This window comes from Xiphophorus hellerii, chromosome 5, assembly GCF_003331165.1.
Source record: "Xiphophorus hellerii strain 12219 chromosome 5, Xiphophorus_hellerii-4.1, whole genome shotgun sequence".
Taxonomy (NCBI): Eukaryota; Metazoa; Chordata; class Actinopteri; order Cyprinodontiformes; family Poeciliidae; genus Xiphophorus; species Xiphophorus hellerii.
The window spans coordinates 3,208,217-3,232,339 of record NC_045676.1 but is presented as its reverse complement, the minus strand read 5'-3'; the positions used below and the strand labels follow the sequence as shown (position 1 = coordinate 3,232,339).

At 38.0% G+C, this 24,123-nt stretch overlaps 1 protein-coding gene across 6 annotated transcripts; it reads left to right on the top strand.

Annotated features, from left to right (window-relative positions):
• The first annotated feature begins 810 nt into the window (after positions 1–810).
• uso1 (USO1 vesicle transport factor) lies at positions 811–21,837 on the top strand. Of its 6 annotated transcripts, none has more exons than XM_032563527.1 (26): positions 811–1,029; positions 1,970–2,056; positions 2,143–2,207; positions 2,733–2,809; positions 3,050–3,061; positions 4,103–4,203; positions 4,298–4,400; positions 4,997–5,052; positions 5,143–5,263; positions 6,176–6,354; positions 6,456–6,596; positions 7,354–7,442; positions 7,528–7,682; positions 8,799–9,004; positions 11,674–11,688; positions 12,505–12,615; positions 14,042–14,160; positions 15,034–15,215; positions 15,306–15,427; positions 16,498–16,636; positions 16,802–16,962; positions 17,859–17,918; positions 18,947–19,051; positions 19,999–20,100; positions 20,203–20,397; positions 21,199–21,837. In XM_032563527.1, exons 1-26 carry the CDS (start codon positions 964–966, stop codon positions 21,259–21,261), a joined length of 2,832 nt encoding a protein of 943 aa, XP_032419418.1. In that variant the 5' UTR covers positions 811–963; the 3' UTR covers positions 21,262–21,837. The 6 variants fall into 6 exon arrangements, with proteins under 6 accessions (XP_032419418.1, XP_032419416.1, XP_032419419.1 ...); XM_032563525.1 differs by lacking the exon at positions 11,674–11,688 and adding an exon at positions 9,107–9,127; XM_032563526.1 differs by lacking the exon at positions 11,674–11,688 and adding an exon at positions 9,107–9,127 and having other exon boundaries at positions 964–1,029; positions 18,947–19,045.
• The last annotated feature ends 2,286 nt before the right edge of the window (positions 21,838–24,123 follow it).

The following is a 24,123-nucleotide window of genomic DNA, read 5'->3' as shown; positions in this document are numbered from 1 at the left end:
TATGATGTGAAGCACTTTGAAATGCCTTGCTGCTGAAATGTGCTATACAGATAAAATTTGATTGATTGATATGAAGGGTTAGGGTAAACCATTGTGATAAATATCAGTTCCTAAAATAGAAACGACAGAATGTTAAGACATGACATTTATGTCTTCTGGTATCTTTTTCTGAACTTAAAACCCAAATTTCACTATCAGTGGTAAAATAATTGCGTTTGTTTATTCTTCCACTTTTAAGTGCTTCACTGGACCTGCATCTAAACAAAAGTTCTGATATTATCTCATTGTTTAGTGCTGGAACGTGATGCAAGATTCATAGTCAGTTTTATTTGCATGGGAGTTAAGATGCTGTCTGAAATTAGTAACTCTACTTTCTTGGCAATTTCTTTCTACTAATTTAGAAAACAATTAGTCTGACCTGAGGAGTTATTAGGGAAACAAAAGTTCCTCAACCAGTGTCATTAGACGCTAACGGAGAAATAATTTTAATTTGGATCATTACAAATGTTGTTACTGGTTCACTTCACAATATTCGTTAGGACTGGTAAGAAAATTAGTTCAATACCAGCACTAATGTTTTCTGAAGAGGCTTTACTCTTTGATCATATTATAAATGAAGGGGAGTTGGTTTAAAATATTTATTTCATAGCATATAAGTCAAAAGAAACAATATTAACTCTAAAGATTGCAATACTTTTTAAAACCAATCCAGGTAGGAATAGCTTTTTAAAAATTGATGAGTGTACTGGCCCTTTAAATAATCAGCTCCTTCAGTCTCTGATCGGCCACGTATCGCCACGTCTGCGCGCATGCGCACTAGCCTAATTTGTGTTCCGGGGCTCGGTCAGTAAAGGAAATTCGACCAAAGCCCTTCATTTCTCGTTTTTATAAACGCTTTCTTGTCACTGAGGCACAAGGTTCTTCCTTTAAACACTTAGAAACGTTGGATATTTAACATTCAGGATGAATTTCTTCAGGGGAGTGATGGGAGGGCAGACTGCCGGGCCGCAACCGTCAGGAGCGGAGACGGTAGGGATGCTAATCAATTAGCTGCTTGTCCGGTCTGTGGCTCATACATTTCACCTAAAGTAAAAACACATTGCTCAGTAATGTATGCACACTAACGTACACTTGTCTTTTAATGTTAATCTCTATTTATTTTTCCTTGTAGCGTTCAAATTACTTATGAGAGACAGACCTTTCTGAATCAGAAAGCTAGCCATGCTAAATAGCTAAGATAGCAAATCTGTCAGTTAGCTGTTGATGGGTGAAATTTACCTGCTAACTGACTTCAAACTGTTTAAAGCTGTGTCGAAGAAAATGGCCAAAAGAAGTTTCCTATCACCAGTGTTTAATTTCTAATTCTTCATCCAAAATTCATTTGAATCAAAAACTGTATCACCAGCAGGAAAAACGTTACTAAGAACTTTGATCAGATCTAGAGATGGATCAACTGGTAATTACGCTTTGTAAACCTAAAAACATAATCAGCAGATTGTTCCCTGCGGGTCTGCAGCAAAGTATTGATGTGTGTTGCTACCATAGTCTGTTCAAGGTACTGAAGCTTTTTGCTCTACACGTGCTTCTGATTTCAAAACCAATAATTGTTTGCGATATCTACCATAATTATCATGTAATTATCAGATTTTATTTACAGAGCGCTTCTCATACGAACAAGGGTATAAATTCTAAACAGAATTTAGTCAAATAATAAATAGTTATAAACACAGAGGTGGGAGCTAGCAATCTAAATCTATAAACAAGATTTAACAAAAATAGTAAATATAATTAAATAAGAGTGTATTTCTTGAAGTTCTTAAGGCTTAGAGTAAGAAAATACACCCATACTTTATCAACTGCCTCCAAAAGTTATTTAAATATAACACCAATACCCAAAACTATACTGTTGTAGAAGAAATTCATTTATTTCACAAATCATTAGTTGTTGTTTTTTTCTCCCTGTGACCAGATTCAGAAACTGTGTGACCGGGTCGCCTCCTCAACACTACTAGAAGACCGCAGAGATGCCGTCCGAGCGCTTAAGTCCCTTTCAAAGGTAAAAATAAAGAAAGAGGTGGTTATCTTTCTGAAAGGTACGACGGAGTACTATTTCCAGAAACTGAAATTTTGACCTTTTTGCAGAAATATCGCATGGAAGTTGGCACAGAGGCGATGGATCACTTGATAAACATTCTGCAAACCGACAGGTATGCAAAGGTTCTGCAATATTACCATGCATTTCAAAATAACAGATTTTGCAGGAGGGAGGAAATAAGTGTTTGATCCAAGCTGCCTTTTTTAAGGTTGTTCACACAAAACCAAGCAGTCTCAATCTGTAGGGTAGATTCATTTTAATGTGGAGAATGATTGTCAAATGGCCTGTACTTGTACAGTGTTTTATCAAGTCCACAGGCCTCCAAAGTGCTTCACGCTACATTCAGTCATTCACACGCTGATGGTGGCAAGCTACTGGATAGTAGCTGCCCCAGCTAGGCTTCCTTTTTGCTCTTCTTTTCCCATTTTGAACCTTATTTAGTAAAAAAAAAATATCTTCTGCTGACCAAACAATGATTTTACCTACAGGCTCTTTGTAGGTTAAATGTTGACCTATAGAAAGCCTGCTTCTGGAGTTTTAGTGCAGTGTGTTGCAGCAATTGTTTATATTTGCTTGTTTTCACAATTTAGAAATGAAATGCATTTAGTAAATGATGTTGCTCTTTTAAATTCAACAGATCAGACTCAGAAATCCTGGGATATGCTTTGGACACACTCTACAATGTAATCAGCAACGATGAGGAGGAAGAACAAGGTACTACTGGTTTTATCTCATCAGATTAGGCATAAATTACTGCAAAGTTTCACTATTAAAATAGGAGGATATTGTTTCTCCTCAGTGTTTGGCAGCTGCAGATTCAATTTTATGTTTGCATGTGTAAAAGTGTTGAGTTGGACCACATTCAGTCTGCATCCTCTCCACCATATATGGATCGTGACTGCGTCATGTAAAGACTCGTGTCTCTCTCTTCTCTTTCATGTGTTAACCCTACAGATGAATCAGAAGGTAAAAATCTTTTACTGTGCATGATGCAAACACTTTTAACCACCAACTCCTGCCAGTTATACATGCTCCTTTTTATTTGGATGTGGAAGGAGTTCATTATTATTATTATTATTATTATTATTTTTTTTTACACTTTGAGCATCCTAAAAAAACATTTGAATTACTCGGATGTGTTTTTATGGCATGTCTTCATGAGAATCTGTCAGCTGTGGCTTAAATTAAAAGCATTTCCTCCCTCTCATCCTTCCCTCTCTGTCACAGGAAACCATGTTATTATGTTTGTTCATTACTGAAATAAAGGCAACTTTGCTGTTGATAAATTACTAAACACATAACCAAGTTTGCTAAAATCCAGGAAGGTGTTTGAGTTGCAACACCAACGCTTTGCTAACCCCACAGTGCTCTCTGCTGAATCTTTCCTCAAAGTTCTCAGTCTCTCTTTGTTTTTCCCAGTAAATGCTTATATTTTTATGTAGTTTATCTTTTATTTATTCACTGGCTTTGTCAAGTATTTACTTTTTCAGATCATCTCCGTTCTAAATATGTTTCCCTTTTTAAGTTATTAAAATCTGTGGATTCACAGGCGCTCCTTGATTGGCTGCTTTCTAAAGACCAGCCAATAGCATGTGAAGTAGCGTTGCACCTAAATATTTTAACTTCCCAAACTACATTTTTTCAGGTACGCTCTACTTACCTGGAAAAAAATCCATGAATAACTTAATTACATTCCTTAGAAAAAAATCAGCGAATACTGAACCTTGTAAAGTTGCTAGTCCAGTGGAGTGTAAATTTCGTCCCGTATCGTCTTGGCTCAGCCACACAGTTTATGACAGATCAGCACAGATCAGAACTGATATAGTTGTTCATAATTGTGGAAGAAACCTTTTTTACGATGCATTTCCATCATGAAACCCGCAAAGACGAGCTGCTTTTTATAAACTACCACCATATTCCTTAAAGATGGGAGCTTCCAGAAAGTGTGCTTCCTGTTGGAGTGTTTAAATAAAATCTTATGTGAGATGGTGAATTTCCTTTTGCCAGATGAAAACGCTCAGAAGCAGGCCGACGACCTTGGGACCCAATTCACAGAGAAATTCATCCAGGACCCAGAGCACATAACCCTGCTCCTCACCCTGCTGGAGGTACTGCAGTAGCAACACACCGGCCATGTCTGAGCTGCAGAGGTGTCTACACTTCAGTGCACTGATTTTATTGTTTTTTTTTTTTGTTTTAAAGGAGTTTGACTTCCATGTGCGCTGGCCCGGGGTAAAGCTGCTTACTGCTCTCCTAAAGAACCAGGGTGTCCAGGTGCAGGGGATTATTCTCGTCAGCCCGATGGGTGAGTTTCCTCCCAGTGCTTCATGCTTTCACTCCCTTTAGGTGTCACTTATTTTGCCGATTAATAGATTGGTCTGGCGATTAATCAGATTCAAAAATGGCATATACTACAGATTTTTTTATTTAACCACGTAAGCCTTTTTTATACAGTAATAGAAGTGCATTAAAAGATGCAAATTAATAATTCAATACCTTTTTAAATAAGAAAACAAACATTTTAATACCGAAAATGGAATACCATGCCATTCCTTTAGTAAATAGGAACTGTGTGAAGCTAAAACTGTGCCACTCGAGGATGTTTTGCTAAAACATATTTGCAGACAAAGAAGATTTTATCTTAAATGTGCAGTTTTGGATTAATTACTGCTCTAGATATGTTTTTCCACCAAATTGCTGATTTTTTGTTTGTTTTCTCCAGTAAATGATTAATCATAGATTGCTAAATTAGTTGACGATTATTTCAATAATTAGTTGACGATTATTTCAATAATCGTGATAAGGATCATCACGATTAATCCTTTTAATTGTTTCAGCTTTACTTGAAAGATGTTTTTTCATTCATATTTGATTGAGAAATACATTTATTTCCTTTCATAGGTGTTTCCAGGCTAATGGACCTTTTGGCGGACTCAAGGGAAGTAATTCGTAACGATGTGAGTATATTTGTGAAGTTCTTCAGAAAGTAGATGTCTGAACTGATCTGCGACAGACGCTAAATGTTGTTTGCTTTCCGTTTCCTACAGGGCTTATTGCTGCTTCAGCATTTGACCAAAGGCAACGCAGCCATTCAGAAGATCGTGGCGTTTGAGAACGCCTTCGAGCGTCTGCTGGATATCATCACAGAAGAAGGCAGCAGTGATGGAGGTGAAAAGACCACTGAACGGTTAAAGTTGGTTTTTGTTCCATATAATGACATACAGTATTTACAGGAGAAATACATCATTGGTAGGCATCAGTAGATATATGCAAAAATGAATGTTTCATGGTGACTTGTTCTCTGCTTTCACCAGTAATGTCTCACAAACATTTAGGAGAGGGATCTTTGAATTATAATAATAATAAAAATCGTGCCTCTACAACTTCAGTTAAAAGCAACCATTTAAAAACTTGAGATTTATTTTAACTCACTGATGAAATCTACTTGCATTTAGGGCTGCAGCCAACTATAATTTTATTAATCATTTACTCTATTGATTATTCTGTTGGTTAATGTGATAAAAAATTATGACATTCTGAAGATTTTGTATTTACCACCTAGACTTATTTTATATCTTGGATGTTATCCTTTTATTTGTTTTTATAGATCAATCTTGAGCATAAGAATTTGGCTTTTTTCACCAAGATAGTTTACAAAAATAAACAATTTAAAGGGACAGCATTTTGTTCATCCATTGAGCATCAGTTTTATATTTTAAAACGGTCTTGCTTTTTGCACACATTCAAACTAGCATCTAGTGATTTTCAATGGATGTTTTTTGTTTTACTCTGGTTCTGAATCAATAATTCAAGGATTTGCCAGTGTTGTAAACACACCAAACAATTTAGCAAAGAACCAATTTTAAATTGTATTTTTGGGCACAATTTGTGTAGTTAAATCTTTAAAATCTCACCAAATTGATTCATGCTAATTTTACAGCTGGAAATGAGGGGGCGAATGTCAAACAGGAAATTAAAATTTTCCTCAGAAAGCCCAGAAACTGTTGATAATACAACTTAAAGCCAGACATCTTGGAGGCTCCTCGTCATTTCCTGATCTGTTGGCGTCTCTGTTTCCAGGCATCGTGGTTGAGGATTGTTTGCTGTTGCTTCTGAACCTGCTGAAGAACAACAGCTCCAACCAGAACTTTTTCAAGGAGGGTTCCTACATCCAGAGGATGAAGCCGTGGTTCGAAGTCGGGGACGATAACTCCGGCTGGTCAGCACAGAAAGTCACAAACCTCCACCTCATGTTGCAGGTAGCACACAAACTGTTGCTTTTAATCTAAATTAGGAACCAGATTAGATTTAGCAGCAAGTAAGACTGTTTTTTGGGGGGGGGGGTTTAACATTACTCCAGCTGGTGCGAGTGATGGTGTCACCTGTGAACTCACCTGGAGCCACAGCCAGCTGTCAGAAGTGCATGTATCAGTGTGGCCTGTTGCAGCAGCTGTGTACCATCCTCATGGCAACCGGTGTCCCTGCTGACATCCTCACAGAGGTAATAATCCCAACAGGATTCTCAGATTATACCTTCATAACCCCACCTGGCAAAACTATGTGACATTTATCATGTTGTGACAAGGCCTGCAAAGAAAAATTACTTTAGTAACTGATTTCAAATATTTCTAAAGTAGCACAACAAAATCTGTGTTTTAGATTGTAAAAAAAAATCACAAAAATAGTTACAAAATCCTGGAGGGACAGATGGATGGTGATAAATTATAATATTGTTTTTCGACCATTTTCTATTAATTTATTGGTAATGGCATGTTAATGTAAGTACACCCTCTCAAAGACCAATAAACTTTCATATTGTAAAGAACACTTACTGTATGACTGGAGCTGGAAGGTATTTTAAATATTTAAAATGCAACACAACCAAAAACGATAACTTAAATGGGAGAAAAAACCTACTTAAAACCAAAACCATAAATAAAATTAATTAAAAACAAAATTACTCTTCAAGAAATATTAATCATCAGTATTTTAATTTAATATGCGATTAATTGATTAATTGCGACAGTCTTAACTGTGCTTTGATATTTTCTGTCTGTAGATGTGCAAGGTTGCAGCTATAACTAGTTCTGTTTATTCTAGGCTGTGAATGCACATGCTTGCCACACTTTTCAGATCCAAGTTGGTCCTTTGCATCAAATCCCGATAAAATACCTTGAATTTTCCATTAATAACATGACTGAAATGTGGAGACGTTCCAAAACGTTTCCAAGTTCTGATTCGTCTGTTTTTCTTCCCAGACAATAAACACAGTTTCAGAGGTCATCAGGGGGTCACAGGTCAACCAGGACTACTTTACTTCTGTCAACGCCCCGTCGAACCCTCCGAGGTAAACGCGGCCGCCATGTTTTGAAGCTTCCACCCACTTCTGACTGGTTTTCCTTCATGGATGTGTTGGGATGTTTGGGTTTCAGGCCGGCCATCGTGGTTCTGCTTATGTCCATGGTGAACGAGAGGCAGCCGTTCGTGCTGCGCTGCGCCGTCCTCTACTGCTTCCAGTGTTTCCTTTACAAGAACCAGAAAGGTCAGGGGGAGATTGTCGCAACCCTGCTGCCCTCCACCATTGACGGTATGTTTCCTGTTCACATCCTTTATGGGTTGACTTATTCTTTGTGTTTGGTATCTTTAGTAAACAACTATGATACAAGCAAAAAACATTACATTTTATCAAATGCCATCATAGAGCAAATACATGAAAAATGTTGATCAATGTTCCATTTACTGCCAATCAAAGGCAGCTCTAAACAGGTGTGTTTTTAGCCTCAATTTAAAGGATCTCAGTGTTTCGGCTGTTTTGCAGTTTTCTGGAAGTTCGTTCCAAATTTATTTGTTTAGCATATTTCAGCAACATGGCAGTTCAGTGTATTGAACTGCAGTTTTTTGGCTGGTTCCTGATTATTGATCTTTAACAATCCTGACCTGCCGATTCCCATTTTGGTTGATACCATTTTTTTTGTCTGAAATGTTTCAAAATATAACAAGCAAGTTGCAGAGTTGACATAGGTGGGGTGACTGTCATTAACAGATGTGACCTGGTGGGCCGGTCTGTCAGTCAAGCCCCTCTAAAGACAGAGCAGAAAGGACAGTGGTTTATTGTCAGACTTTTTCTGAGGTAGATATGATTGGTGAAGAAGATCGGCTTCACATGTAAATACAGGCCATCGCTGATCTCCCAAAATTAAGGAAATCAGCTGGCCGATGAATTGGTGCACTACTAGTTCAAAGTCCTTTACATCATAAAAACATGAAACATTATAAACACATCATATAGTCAACAATTGAGAAAAACCAGTAACACACATTGCATTTAGTCAAATGCCGTCGTTAAAATCATCAATACTTTGGTAAAAGACCAAAGAGCCATTTCTCCCGCTATCGCCAGACTCTTGAGTTTGTTTTGGTTGTATTTACCCAGAATTCCCTGTGCTTTAGTCCGTTTCCTGTTTTTGAAGCTGTCTCCAGTCATATGCATATGCATTCAAACCACCAAAGTTCACTTCAGCCAAACTGAGATTGAGGGTTTAAAGGCTAACCAGAGGTAATTTTTTTGGTCGATTGGGGATTCACCCCCCCACCCCCCAACCCCCATCTGAACCAGACAAACAGACCGGAGTTTGAGTAAAGTGGACCAAACAGGACTGGTGTGAACGCACCCTTACTCATTCTTCCTCTTTGTTTCCTGCAGCTAACTCCATCTCAGCGGGCCAGCTGCTGTGCGGCGGCCTTTTCTCGGTGGACTCTCTATCTAACTGGTGTGCGGCCGTGGCTTTGGCTCACACGCTGCAGGACAACCTGACTCAGAAGGAGCAGCTGCTCAGGGTGCAACTCGCCACCAGCCTGGGCAAGCCGCCTGTCTCGCTGCTGCAGCAGTGCACCAACATCCTGTCTCAGGTAGAGAACGCCTCCTGCCTTCGCCTCTTTCAGGCTGGGTGCTTCTGGGTAGCGTAGCTGTAACTCTGAAATGCAAAGCTCAATGAAGTTGTGGTTTTTCAGGGTGATAAGATCGTCCGGCGGGTGAGTAAAGTGCCTCTGTAGTGTGTATGTGTGTGTTTTTGAATCTTTGGGTGGTCGTTTTTGGCTTGGCCGAACAGTAGGGGTCTCTGTGTCCCACATGTTGGTGAAGCTTGCTTCCCTTTAACCTGTTAGTGCCCTGCTTTGCCCCTAATGTAAAGCCTCGGTAGTGTAACACAGACATTTTGGTTGCATCGACTGACCACAGAAACGCACAGAGAATGGCAAGAGAGGTAGCGAGGAGAGCAACAGAAACGGCTTCTGGTGGTTGTTGTCGTCCTAACAGCTGAATTGACAGGACGCCAACTCCGCCTTCATGCGGACATAGAGCAATTCTCCATCAATCATTCCAGGCCATTTTTCACCAACTGACCAGTTGGCGGTCCCAATTTGCCCGGACGTAGACGGGCCGCTTATCTGAAGGAGCTGACCTAAAATAACATCGCCAGTGTTTATCATTGCAAACACGCTGCGGTTAGAGACAATTCAAGGAAAATAATAGGAACTCATGGCCAATTAGAGGCCGGATTGCCATTTCTTACGTTTCAAAAACCCAAACAGAGTCTGGAATAACACAAGAAATGGATCAAGGTATGTATCTGAACTCATGTCCAATTGAATGAAGCTGTGATCAACAGCAACTACCACATGTTCATCCAAATGAAGGTAACTGGGAGTAGACATCCATTTATTTTTTTTTGTCTTGGCGACACTTATTGATAGTCAAATCAAAGATTAATAAGCGAAGGTAGTTATGCTTGATTTTATGTGTATAGATTCCAATGTTAGCTCTATGGCAGCATGTATACGTGCTGCAGTAACTGCGGTATTTACATTTAAGCACCGTTTTATGCTACAGATTATTTTTGAGCATTTTCCTGAAGGCAGATTTTCACAAGCCGGTTTCATTTGAGTCATTACTCACCCGTTTTGTAAAATGTACGCATTTTACATGTACATCCAATGAGGCTTTATGTCCCTCATCATTTTTCCTCTTTGGCTTTATCGTTGATTTCTCCGTTATTTCCTGATAATAACATTATAGACCTGATATATGACTTTTTTTAACATTTATTTTCTTGGGCGCCACCTTTGCCTCAGTGTTGGCTAAGGCAAAAAATACTCAAAATGTCTTTGGTAACACATTAAGTTCCACTATCTCTGCTATTACAACACTGTTTGTTGGGGGTTTGCTTTACTTTCTCATGGGGGCGGTGCCGGCATCATGTCAATTGTCTCTGTGCTACCAGCTCTGAGGAAGTTTGTGCTGTGGCTAATCTGGGGTCTTTTCCTCTTCAGGTTAGGAGCTTTTACTGTTATTGTTCTTAATCATTTAAGTCTTTTTTTCACAAGTTACGTTTTAGATTCCAATAGGGTCCAACAGAACCTTTGTGGGAAGAAGCGCTTCTCTTCATTAACTTGATTATGATTATTATGCAACTTAAGACCTTTTATACACTGGCACATTCACTAACCAGAAGCAGAAAACAGTTTGATACGAAAAACGCAAATTTATAAATGCTAAACCTTCACAACACACTAAATCTGCAAAGTCTGTTTTAAACAGCTGCCTGACAAATGGCATTCTTTTTAGTCCGCAGTATTTCCGTCCTGGGAACTCGTCGTATTTATCTGTTTAGCGCGTTCGCTGTTGCCTCAGTAGAAACTGATCTGAAATAGAAATATTTCCAAACCCCAGACATGTTGGGATGACAAGGTCGTGTGTTAGCATCAGAACTGTAGCAAACAAAGCTGAAATAAAACTGATTTAATATTTAAAATGTCAATCAGAAGAACCAAAATACAAAGTTATGTACAAATTCTGGTATTTTAAACGCTGAAATGAAAAAATTAATAACATGATTAAAAAATAACAAATTCAGTTAAAAAAATAATTTTTCCAAAATTATTATTATTTTTCTTTGCCAATTTAAAAACTAGTACTTGCAGAAGGTAGTGTATAAATGTTAGGCAGCGTACAGTAAATTTTTATGGTGTTGACTTTACTTGAACTCCAAATAGTTCAGCAGGTAACCAAACAAAGCTGGTGTATAAACAAGAGGTCTCACTTTCACATAAACTGTATGTCTTTGTCTCTGATGCATTTTTGGTTAAAACCAACCGATTTTATTCTGAGAAACACGATGGTTCAAAAAGTCAGATTAGCTGCAATATGACCGTTCTGACTGCAGACACTTTGAAAATAATTGGACACATAAATGTATCAGAATTAATACCACTATGGAAGTGGCACAAATCTTTCTCTTTTTTTGTGGTGAAAAGACCAGCATTGGGTCATTCAAACTGCCGTGACAAAAACTTATTTTGGATGGATTTGCGTAACCTAGATTCTGTAAATAAAAAAAACAAACAATATTTTGCTGCAATTTTGATGGAAAATAAAAGTTAATTCTGATCGTCCACATAAAATAAACTGATTCGAGTTTTTGTTTATGGCCTTTAAACTTGGAACACGTTATAGTTGGCTTATTTGATTCTTGTTTTCATTTTTCTGTTTCCTCATTTTTTGCATTTCGTCACATTTGGAGACAAAAGCTGAGAAGGTGACTTTTCTAAGTTGATGTATTACTTAAAGCAGATAAGTTTTATTTTTCCCTCTGCTCTTCCGTTGCTCAGATTGTCGTTAAACATGCTCTTTTACCATTGTTTTCAAGCAGGAAACATGTTTCTCCTCGTCTTAAGCATGCCTGAGCGTTTTTAATGCATCGGGATGCAGCTTATAAAACATTTTTTATTTTTACATCACAGCACCTTTTTCACTATGGCTTCTTTTCTGCTTAAAATTTACTACTTTTTAGGGGAAAACTGATTTTAATGGGATTGAATTGATTCCTTTCTGAAAAGCATATTTAGTTGATTTTGTTTTGCATGTTTTGCTACAAATTAAACAATTAAACATTCAGCTTTAATTTGCAAAACAATAAAATTTTGAATTTGTGATCCTTTTTGAACTAATTTTACCCTGCAGGCCTGCATGCTAACCTGTTTTAACGAATTTAACCATATTAACAGTGGATGCCTTTTGAAGCATTGCTTTAACACATTGACCCGATCCTGGAAACTGAAAAAATCCCCCAAAAACCTTTTTGTTCATTTAGTCACATTGGTTTAACCTTCTTTATGTCAGGATAATAAATTGGATTAATATATATTTTTTAAAATGTATACTTTTTTTCTTGGTTTTGAGGCTTATTTTGCTACTTGTCCATTTTTAAAGAAATATATCCTCCTATTACTTGAAAGCCTTCAATTTTGTCACATTTCCTTATGAAGAAATGTTTTTAAAACACAATGGCGGGGTTCTTCGGCAGCTCACTGATATTTGTAAACGTTTGTTTCCTCTTTCTCTCTTTCTGCAGGGCAGCAAAGTACAGACCAGAGTGGGACTTCTCATGCTGCTCTGCACGTGGATCAGCAACTGTCCCATCGCTGTCACACACTTCCTGCACAACCAGGATAATGTTCCCTTCGTATCCTTCATTTCAAACCTCTGAGGCGCCTTTGCTTCTTTACACACGGATCTGCTGCTCAGTCTGTGGCATGCTGGGTTCGTCCTGGACAGGTTGCTTTGGTTTTCACCCTTAATAAGTGCCGATTTTAAAGGTCTCAGTCTTTCTTTTAGTTAAAATCATAAATCTGTGGGTATTATCTAAGCCTAGGAATGTTGAAAAAATTGGTAGCAACCCTGATTCTACTAAATTATATTTATAAAAAGCTATCAGTCATTATCTTCCGCTGGACTGGAAGAGTTTAGCAGGAAGAATGGAGGAAAAATGCCCAGTTTTCACTTTGACACTAAAGGAGATTGTTTTGTAATTTTTTATTAGAAAACAAAATTCTGGTGCTAATGATTGATTTATATAATCAATAAAAAGAGTAAAACATTGAGGGAGGTGAATACTTTTTATAGTCACTGTAAAATAACAGGGATTGTTGAAACATGACTGGTACTGTTCATGCAGAGCTTCTGAATTAGGAAAAATTTATCTGTTAATCCAAGTAGGGGTGAAACAATCTGATCAATCATGATGTATCAATTACTGAAATAACCGTTAACTAATTTAGTAACCCAGACTCTAAAAAGGCCATTTGCTGAAAGAAAACGTATTCAGAGAAGTAATTAAGCCAAAATTGTACAAAAATATTTACACATTTTGCATTTCAGATGTAAAAAAAAAAACTCATCAGAAATCTTCAAGTGGCAGTTTTAGCTTCACCTCGTTCAATTTCTGTAAAAAACCCCAAAACTTTAAAGAATCTCCCGTTAAGCACCTTTTGCTATCCATTTATTAATCTGTTCATCCCAAATGAATCACCAGATTATTCCTACACTGTATTAATGTTAAGTCAAGCAGAAATGACTGAACCTTTCACACGTTGATGTTAGAAGTATTTCATTTGCTGCAGATGAATCCTTTGCTACACATCATCAAGCATAAAGGAATGCTATGTTGTTGCATTTTAGGCAGTAAAATGTTTATTGTATTTAAATAGGAATTTAATTCATTTGGATCTTTTAATATATTTCTAATAATGTATAAAAAAGTCTTATGTAGTAAAATGAAAAAAAACGCAGAATATGCCAGTTTTTTAAAATCTAATTAATGGTCAGAATACTTGATAAAATAATTATTTGCAGCATTAATTTCTACAAGAAAATACATTTTAATAGACTTAACGGAGACCTGGCTGCATAAATGATGTCAAAGCTTCACTTGTTGCTCTAATTAGTTAAAAAATAAAAACAAACAGAGAATGCCTCCAAAATACTCAACATGGTCAAATTATCCAAAGTTACGCAAGAATAAGTTTCATTTCTTTCAAATTTCCCTGTTAACCTGCGGCAGAGCTCATCCTGAGGATGATGGTTGGTCCTTGACGTTGGGGTTCCTGTAGCTGACGGCTCAGATCTCAGAGAATCTGGGAGAAGACGAGCGGCTCGTCCAGGGTCTCTGCGCTCTCCTGCTTGGGATCTGCATCTATTATAATGACAATTCACTGGAAAACTACACCAAGTAAGTGTCCCTGTGTCAGAGAACGAACACGATAAGCTGTCTTCTTAGGAAGACCGAATGCAAATGTTATCTTTTCCATGTCTATTGTCGACTATTGACAGTCCAGAAAGTTACTGGTTAGCAAATTTGTCCCATTTTAACTTGTAATTGACTATCCCTGATGTAAATATTCAACTAAACTTCATCCACACTTAGAAGATAAATTATCCCAGACATTATTGCGATAAACAATAATATTGTTGTTTTGAGACCATAATGTAATGGAATAAAAATACATGAAGACATTCTCAAAGGTCAATAAACTTTTAAATTCTAATGAACATTTACACTGCAAAAACACAAAATCTTACCAAGTATTTTTGGCTGAAACGTTATTTGTAAATTAGTTTTATCTCCAGTGTAGTAAAATATTTGCAGTAGAAACTAGACCAAAAATAACCTGGTAAGGTTTTTTGTTTTTGCAGTGGAAATGGAAGACATTTTAAAATATCCCAAATAAATAAACAAAACAGATAAAACAATTAAAATGAATAATGAAGTCTTTGTAAACAAAATTGCCCTTCAAAATAAGTAGCCAGTTGAGACCAAAGCACCAGACTGAAGTGTTTTATCGTCCAGTTTTTGGTAGAAAGAGAAAAAACTATAAATGCAGATAGAAATTACCGAGTTTGTTTTAATTCATCATGCAATTAATGAATTTCTTATTTCGACAGGCCTCCTACACTAACGATTGGATAGAAAAAGTACCACCTCCCGAGCACAGACTGTTTGAGTTTATAATAAATCAGCGTCAAGAGGCTTTATAAAAGACATAGTCTGAAAACTGGTGTGTTCCTTTAAAACAATCTTTTCAGTTTTCATTTTCTTGTTCAGGGAAAAGCTAAAGCAGCTGATCGAGAAGCGCATCGGGAAGGAGAACTTTGTGGAGAAGCTCGGCTTCATCACCAAACATGAGCTGTATTCGCGGGCGGCGCTGAAGCCGCAGCCCGTTTTCCCGTCTCCGGAACAGATGCTGTTCGACCACGAGTTCACCAGGCTGGTCAAAGAGCTGGAAGGTCCGTCCTCACTACAGATCGGCTCTTGTGGAAGGTTTTTATTTAACCCGACATAGAAGAGATGCAGTGTTCTCTTTCTGCTGCACACAGGTCTGATAACCAAAGCTGTCCACAAGTCCAGTGAGGAGGAGAAGAAGGAAGAAGAGGTGAAGAAGACGTTGGAGCAACATGATAACATTGTAACTCAGTACAAAGAGTTGATCAGAGAACAGGTAACTCCTGACGCAGAAATCTATAAATAATTCACTGCAAAAATACAAAATCTTACCAAGTAATTTTGCTCTAGTTTCTTAGCACACTTTAAATAAGACAAAACTAAGTTATAAATTACTTTTCAGCTAGAAATAGGAGCTTGGTTTAAGTCAATAATTCCGTATATTTGAGAAAAAAGTACTTAAAAGTACTTGTTCTTTTAAGTACTTTTAAAAGTACTTAAACTTTTAAATAATAAAAAAAAGTGATTATTTTGGGAAAATATTTCACTTTTGGGAAAAATGTTTTGCTATAAGTGAAATAATCAGCCATTGGAACTAGAACTTCATCAATATCAAGTAATTATTGACTTCCAGCTCCTATAGGCCGTTTGCATGTTATTGTTTACATCCGGAAACGTTGCGCATGCTCACAGCACTGGAGGGCAAAAAGACGATTCTTTTGCCATCCGTAGCCACGCTGCTGCAGGAGAACAATCCCATTAACAAGATGAAACTTGGAGATGTAAATATTATTAATTTAGTGCAGTACGCCACAACAAAGGGAAAAATAACGCAGAAAAACCGTTGAAGAACAACTCAAAACTGAACCGAAACACACCGAATTCCACATCACGTCTACATGTTAAGGTTGTCAAAGTCAAGCTAGCACAAATGACCCACTTCCTTCTCCCTCACTATTTTTTTCTTAAAACTTTTTCCTATTAGCTAGTTGTCATTATGTTAATAAGTAGCAAAGCACTGGATCCCTTTTTCTTTTATATATTAGACGTAAATTTAATATTTAACGTGTTGACAACGCAACAGCTCGATGCGGTGCTAGTCATCGTTAGCCAGCAGCGTTTTGCCCTCCAGCAGCGAGCTGGGGCCGGGATCTTGCACTTGTGATGTCACGCTGCCAGGGATCTATATCTTGCTGAAAAGTTACTTGTAAGTAAATTTTGTCTTATTTCAACTGTACTAAAATATTTTCACTAGAAACTAGATGAAAAATACTCGGAAAGATTTATTGTTTTTGTTTCAGATGATTTTTCTTTGCCAGCATGTTGAGTCTCTTTGTGTTTGATCAGGACGTTCAGATTCAGGAGCTGAAGGAGAAAGTTTCATCGATGACGACTCAGACTGAACAGCTGCAGGCTACAGTCAGTCAGCAGCAGTCTCAGATTCAGCAGCACAAAGACCAGTACAACATCCTGAAACTCAAGCTAGGTGGGTCCGTCTGTTGGTGTCTAAATGAATGTTGAGGAGGATGATGGTCTGTCTCTACCTGGCAGTGATTTTATTCAGAATTAGTTTAATTCATGCTCCTGAACATAAAATCAAAATTTTCATCTAAAGGAAGATAATTTGATAGTTTTTGGTCTTTGTGTTCAGGTAAGGAAAACCAGAGTCAGTCTAGCCAGGGGGACACTCAGGTGAACGGGCTGCAGACGGAGGAGCTTGCTCAGCTGAGGGAGGAGCTGGAGGAGCTCCGGAGGCAACAGAAGCTCCTGCAGACGCAGCTCAGCGAGAAAGATGTGCAAATCGACAGCCTGGTCAGTAGCATGGTGATGCTCAGCTGTTCGAATGACTTTAATTTTTACTTTTTGCATCCTCTTTGTGTTATTTCATTACACCCTTAGCAGTAGCTGATGTCATTGTGAGGATCTAACACCTTTAGCAGTGGCTGTCAATGTTATCAGGCTAATGCCATTAGCTATGGCCATTAGCTATGGCCATTAGCTAGAATTAACGCAAAATCAAAACAAATTGGAAGGTAATGAGTGTGTGTTTAAGTGATACTGAAGCATTCTTTAAGTCTTTGTAATGCCCCATTGTAAATTATGAGAGAAAATGCTTTGATCGCGATGCTAACCGTAAACGCTTTGAGTTAGAAACTGGAGCTTCAAACTATTGGACTGCCATTTCCAAGCAGCAGCTCCACAAATGCTGGATTTTTCAGCTGAATCTCTTCTCTTTTTCTGTTTGGTCCCTCTCAATTTCTATGTCTCCTTCTCATTTCTGCTTTTCCTTTATTTCTGTCTGAAGGAAATTCATTATCAGAAATGACTGCTCTGACTGGACGGAGCTAGCGCCGTAGCACCTGGCATACGCCATCTATACAGAATGAATTTCAGTGTAAACAAAAAGACTATTTTTTATTTATAAAAACTAAATAGCCTACAGTAGTTTTTACTGTACTGTTTTTTTTTTTTTGTAAAATAATTTTTACTCAAATTTTAATGTTAAAACTAATCATGGATCCTTTAAAAGCTGTACCAGCAACTAGGCAACAGTAATTTGTTTAAAATAGGATTTACATAATTTCCCAACCTGGATGTTTATTAAAAAGAAAAATCTTTACATTTGCATCAGATTAGTCATATTTGTGTACAGCTCTGCATGTAGAGTTAACATGATTTTTAAATGTTTTTTTGTGTGTCTAATACAGAAGTCAGCAGCACAAGCAGCCGAGGGTCCAGCAGGATCAGACAACACCGAGATTCTCCAGGTGGGATTCATGACCTCAACTTTAACCTCTTTCCAAACTTCAGCTTTACTTTAGAAAGAAAAACTTAATCTGAGGAAGTGAGAGACGCTTTTATGAACTTTCTTTCTTTATCTTATCCACACTAGTTGCAGTTCCCTGCATTTAATTGTCTTCTGGTTGAAACATTTAACAAAAACAACTGAAAATACATAACACAGATTCATCACATACGTTGAAAATAAACTAAAGTTCAAAACAAACGAATAATACTGTCATGAAAACTATTCTACAGAAGGACATTTACTTCCATATAAACACCTATATGGAAAACACACACCATAAGATTAATAAGAGTCATTCAGTATCATTGTTAAGCAATTAATCAATCACATTATAAATTAACATGAAGAATGAAACTGAATAATTTTGAATTACTGAGTTACGTCATTTAATTTCCTTTTAGGATCAATAAAGTATTTTGGAATTGAATTTGACATTTTCTGAAGTGAAATTTTGTTTAGACAGACTTCATATTCCATTTTATTCATGTCTTTGTTTGTTTTATTTTGGGTGTTTAAAATATTTTCCTGTTCCAGTGTTTAAATGTTCTTTACAAAATTAAAGTTTATGAGTCTTTGAGAGGCAAATTTGCATGATTATACCATTATCGATATATTCCTTTTAAAAATCACGACAACAATATTATTGTTTTTCGCAATAATCACTGGAACAATTTATCATCATAAAATGTATCATCGTCACAGGCCTAATAGTTGTTTTTTTCTAAATACTTTCTTAAAGGTGTTTGAAATTCCTTCTTCTGATGTATCTCTAACACATTTTCCAGTAAATTATTCCATCTACAGAAAATTTGATTGAACTTTTGGAAATATAAATCTACCTTTGATTGTATGTCTAGTTTGATAGTCATATACACTAGTACTAAAAACAAATTACAATATTTAATCTTTGACTATTTTGAGCTTATGTTTTTTTTGAGTGACGTTTTAAAAATAAACCTGAGTTTTGTCTTTATTTCTGTGTTGCAGGAACTGGAGGCATTGAAGAACCAGGTTCAGACCCATTTGGCAGAAATCAGCCACCTGAAGGCCGAGAGGCAGGAGCTGCTGAGGAGAGCGGAGGCAGGGGTAAAGGTCATTAAAAATTATAATGATGTGATGTTTAGGATGCAAAAACACCAAATCTTACAAAGCATTTCTGTCTAGATTCTAGTGCAAATATCTTAACATACTTGAAATAAGACAAAACTAACTTACAAGTAACTTTTCAACCAGATATAGGAGCTGGTTTTACGTAAACAATACTTGAATATTGATTAAAAGTTTACACTTATAGCAAGACATTTTTCGCAGTGGATCCCGTGGAACTGGTACTTTTTAATCATTATTCAAGAATTATTAACTTAAAACAAACTCTTGCTAAATAGTTACTCGAGTCAGTTTTCTTATTTCAAGTGTACAAATCCCGTGTTTTTCAAAGTGTGGCCACCAGGGGGCGCTATGAAAGTTGAAAATGAAATTTATGGGATTCAATGTTTTTCATTTTTGCCATTTTACATTTTTTGTCATAATTTCGTCATGTTTTTTGTTCAGTACTTTTTTTATACAAGTTAAAATAATTGATTTAAATGATTCTCATTTTCTGATTGGCTGCCAGTCAAATTCAGAAAATAAGTTTTCTGAATTTCATAGCAAGAAAGAAATGGAAAAGTCTGATGAGAAAAAAGACGAAAGGAACTGGAAAACATGAGAACTGTGGGAATAAAATAAAATTTGATGTCATTACTATAAAATATTACATATTTTCTTAAAATCCAAAGAGGGGATTGTGATAAAATTTGTTATTTTATAGTAAGTAATTTTATACGTAAAAAAGTCTGCTAGTAGAACTAGTACTTTTTAATTAACATTCAAGGATTATTGACTTAAAGTACGCTCTTATTTCTTGCTAAAAAGTTACTTTTAAATCAGTTTGATCTTATTCCAAATATAATAAGATATTTACACTAAAAACTAGACACAAATACTTTTGCTGTTGGAGTGTTAATCCCAGATGTTTAATTTCTGGTGTCTTCTTTCAGCCCTCTGACACAGCGCCCCCTAGTGACAGCTCCTCAGATGCAGCCAAGGCAGAACTGGAGAACCGACTGGCAGCTCAGACAGCGGAGATGGAGCGGCTGAAGGTGTGACGATCGGATCGTTTTCTTTCTCTCCGTATAAATCAGCCGCCGCCGCGTCTCTCCTACCGTCTCTCTCTCTCTCTCTCGTCCTCGGTGTTTATTCAGGAGAGTCGATCAGGACTGGAGCAGCAGCTGGCGGCGGCCACCAGCACGGTGGCCATCTTGCAGACGGAGAAGTCCAAGCTGCAGACGGAAGTCCAGGAGTCCAAGAAGGAGCAGGACGACCTGCTGATGCTGCTGGCGGACCAGGACCAGAAGATCCACAGCCTCAAGCAGAAACTCAAAGACCTGGGAGAGACGGTACGAAAACATTCACTAGAGGTCAAACAAGGTCAAAAAAACGTCACTGTCTATGAAACAGGGTCAAACCTTTACTTCGATCCTTCCTCTCTGCCTTCCTATTTTCATTCCTTCCTTCCCTTCCTTGATTCCTTTCTCCTCCTCTCCTCATTTTCTTCCTTTCCGTTCTTCCTTCCCCCATTCTTTACATGTTTTCTTGGTTTTTGTCTCTTTTTTTCTTTCCTTCCATCTTTTTGTTCGTTTCTTTCCTAGTTTTGTTAGTTCCTTCTTCACTTCCCTTTGTTGATTCCTTCTTTTTTCCTTCCTTAGTTTGTTTCTTCCCTCCCTTTCTTCCTTCCTTTACATCCTTCCTTGTTTTTGTTCCTCCCTCCTTTCCTTCCTGTCTTCCTTAGTTTCCTTAGTCCCTTATTTCCTTTTTTATTTTTCTTCCCTTTGTTCCTCCCTTCTTTCCTTCTGTCATTCCTTCATTTCTTTTCTCTTCCTCTTTAATCCTTTGATCATTCTCTGTATTTTAAGCCTAAAAATCTGAAACTTGAGTTTATCAGATTAAATTTAAACTTCACCCATTCTAAAGTCAAATCAAATTTATTTGTAGGCCACATTTCAGATAAAAATTAAAACAAAATACAAACACAGTAAACAACCATCATCCCGTTTTAATCTTCTGAGAAGTTTCTCCGTCAGCGTCTTTAACCAGAAACATGAATCTCTGTCACGGCCTCCCAGGGGTCAGAGGTCGCCGTCTGACTCAGATCTGTTCTGTCTGTTTGCTCTAGTTAGACTGTGGCCCTTCCCTTACAGGTGGAAGATGAAGACGACCTGCGGGACCAGACCTCCGACGAAGACGACGAAGACGAGGATTAGAGAGAAAACACTACAGAGAGAAGAAGAAGAGACTTCCTGCCTGAGAACCGAAGGACCGGCTTCACGCTCGCCGATCCGGTTTCTCCTCCCGGCCGCCATGTTTTCGTTTCCCCGCGTGTTGAGTTTCTGGACGTTTCTGTGTTCAAGCTGAGGTTCTTCTCAGAGGTTTAAGCTCGTCAGCGCGTTCATCTCCACAATGTTCTCCCGTCGGTATTTTATTTTATTCTGCTGTTCTACGTTTTCTAATCACAAAACCGAGTCTAGGTTGATTTTAAGATCATTAAAGTGGAAAATCGGCTGTGGAGGATTTTGGAAAGTAGCACATTTCACCTGGATTTCCTCCTCGACGGCTGAACCGCTCTACGATATGCTGCAAAACACTGAAAAACATGTAAAGACCGCAGAAAATAAGACGTATTTTTTCAACTTTTTGTGCAGTTCTGGCATCCAGCTTCTGTATGATACTGTGTAACTTATCAATTTAAGAGCCACATTGAAAAGAATTAATAATCTATCTGTATGCCGTATGGAAAAATATTTGTAGATAAATTAAATTTGACTAAATCTACAACCCAAGACTTTTTGTGGGTTTTGTTTTTTTTCGCTGACTTTTCTGGGAAGGTAAATTTATTTACAAGGCACCTTTCATTCAAATTGCTTTACAGGAAATTAGAATAGAAAAATCCTTATTAGTTGCATTTCCATTACAAACATCCTCAAGACTTTGTCAATAAACATAATTTACATTAAATAAGAAACGCAATTAAAGCCACTTTTACGGTAGTCAGAAGTAAAAATGCATTTGGTGAAAAGGTTACTCAAGTACTGAGTAACTGATTAAATCAGGGGTGTCAAACGTACGGCCCGCGGGCCGGAACCGGCCCGCCGAACGATTTAGTCCGGCCCGCTGGCTAAATGCATTATCATTATTCAACAACGATTATTGAAAAAAACATGTACTTCGTTTAATTTAAAATCTGCAATTCCTATATTATCCACGAGGGGCGCTGTGTTTTATTCAGAGTGGACAACATGATGCAACACTGCATCGGAACTAACAGCAGATGGCAGCACTGAGCTTCAGGTCCTGTAAACGGCTTTACCAGCTTTTTACTTTTTTCCTGGCAACCTCATCAACAAAATGTCTTTGTCAAAAAAGAGAAAGGTAGACACAGAGTGTCGGATTTTTCAAGAAAAATGGACTTCTTCTCATTTGTTCACGGAGGTGAATGGAAAACCCGTGCGCCTTGTGTGCCTGCAGCAGGTTTCGGTGCTTAAGGAATACAATATTCGGCGCCACTATGAAACTCAGCATGGCGAAAAATACAAGCACTTTAACGGAGAACTGAGAAATCAGAAGATAAATGAAATGTTGACGGGTCTGAGGAAACAGCGGTCTGTTTTCACCCGGAGTCCAGAGGCCAGTGATGCTGCGGTGAAAGCCAACTAGCTAATTGCTAGCCAAATAACGTTAGCATCAAAGCCTTACTGTTCGTCAAGAACTGCATGCTGAAGGCTGCCGAAATTGTGTGTCCTGATCAGCGCGACAAGCTTTTGCCAATATTAGCTTGACGAGAAAATACCGTGGCAGACAGAATTTCGGAACTATCGGCAGATTTGGAAACCAACTCAACGGAGTCATTTCTCGCATTTTCTGTTGCAATCGATGAGAGTACTACTGATACTGCGGACGTCTCTCCACTGGCCATATTCGTTCGTGGAGTTGACGAGAAGTTGACTGTCACAGAGGAGTTTCTTGAGTCGGTGCCCATGACCAACACCACGACAGCTGAAGACATTTTCCGCTCCGTTGTTGGAGCGCTGGACAGAGTCGGGGTGGACTGGTCCCGCGCCGTAAGCCTGGCTACTGATGGCGCGCAGTCAATGATTGGGAAAAAGACAGGTGTTGTGACAAAGTTCAGAGAGAAAGTACAAGCTGCAAATAAAGGGGGTGAGTTTTGGACATTTCATTGTATTTTGCATCAGGAGGCATTATGCTGCAAGTCGTTAAAAATGGATCGCGTCATGGAGGTGGTTGTCCGAACTGTTAATTTCATCCGAGGCAGAGCTCTCAATCATCGTCAGTTTGACAGCCTTCTCAGTGAATGCAACATCGCCCATGGTCTACCTTACCACACTGAAGTTAGATGGTTAAGCAGAGGTGCTGTGCTGAAGAGCTTCTTTGATCTACGTGGGGAAATTGGACAGTTCATGGAGAAAAAAGGTAAACCTGTTCAGGAATTACAACGCCCGCTATGGCTGCAGGACCTTGCATTTATGGTTGAGATCACAGGACACTTGAATAATCTGAACAAAATGTTGCAAGGACGCAAAAAAATTGCAACACAGTATTATGACGCCATATGTGCATTCAAGTCAAAGCTGACGTTATGGGAGACGCAGACGGCAAGCGGGGACCCTTTTCATCTTCCCTGTCTAAGAGATGTGTGCGCAGCAAGCGTTAACCGTGATGTGAAACGGTATAAAGATACGACTTCAAGGTTGCTGAGTGAGTTTGAGAAAAGATTTCAGGTATTTAGCGAACTCGAGACAGAATTCTCAGTTTTTCGCTCACCACTCACAGTCAGAGCTTCTGATGTTCCCGTTGACATGCAACTTGAAATTATTGATTTGCAGTGTGATGTGGAATTGAAGGACAAATTTGCATCAGTTGGCTTGGACACATTTTACAAGTATCTCCTACCAGGATATCCTAAACTGACAGCACTGGCTGCGAAAATGTTGTCCATGTTTGGGACTACCTACCTTTGTGAGCAAATTTTCTCACTAATGAATATAAATAAAACAAAGCTGCGCTCAAAGTTCACACATAAGTACTTAATACTTAAATGAGACTCTGAA

Bases quoted from the DNA above. Each gene is read 5' to 3' on its own strand.
- uso1 (XM_032563525.1), top strand. From the start codon at position 964: ATGAATTTCTTCAGGGGAGTGATGGGAGGGCAGACTGCCGGGCCGCAA. The intron at 6,355-6,455 runs GTAGCACACAAA...ACATTACTCCAG, and splicing joins ACCTCCACCTCATGTTGCAG to CTGGTGCGAGTGATGGTGTC. The intron at 7,443-7,527 runs GTAAACGCGGCC...TTTGGGTTTCAG, and splicing joins GCCCCGTCGAACCCTCCGAG to GCCGGCCATCGTGGTTCTGC.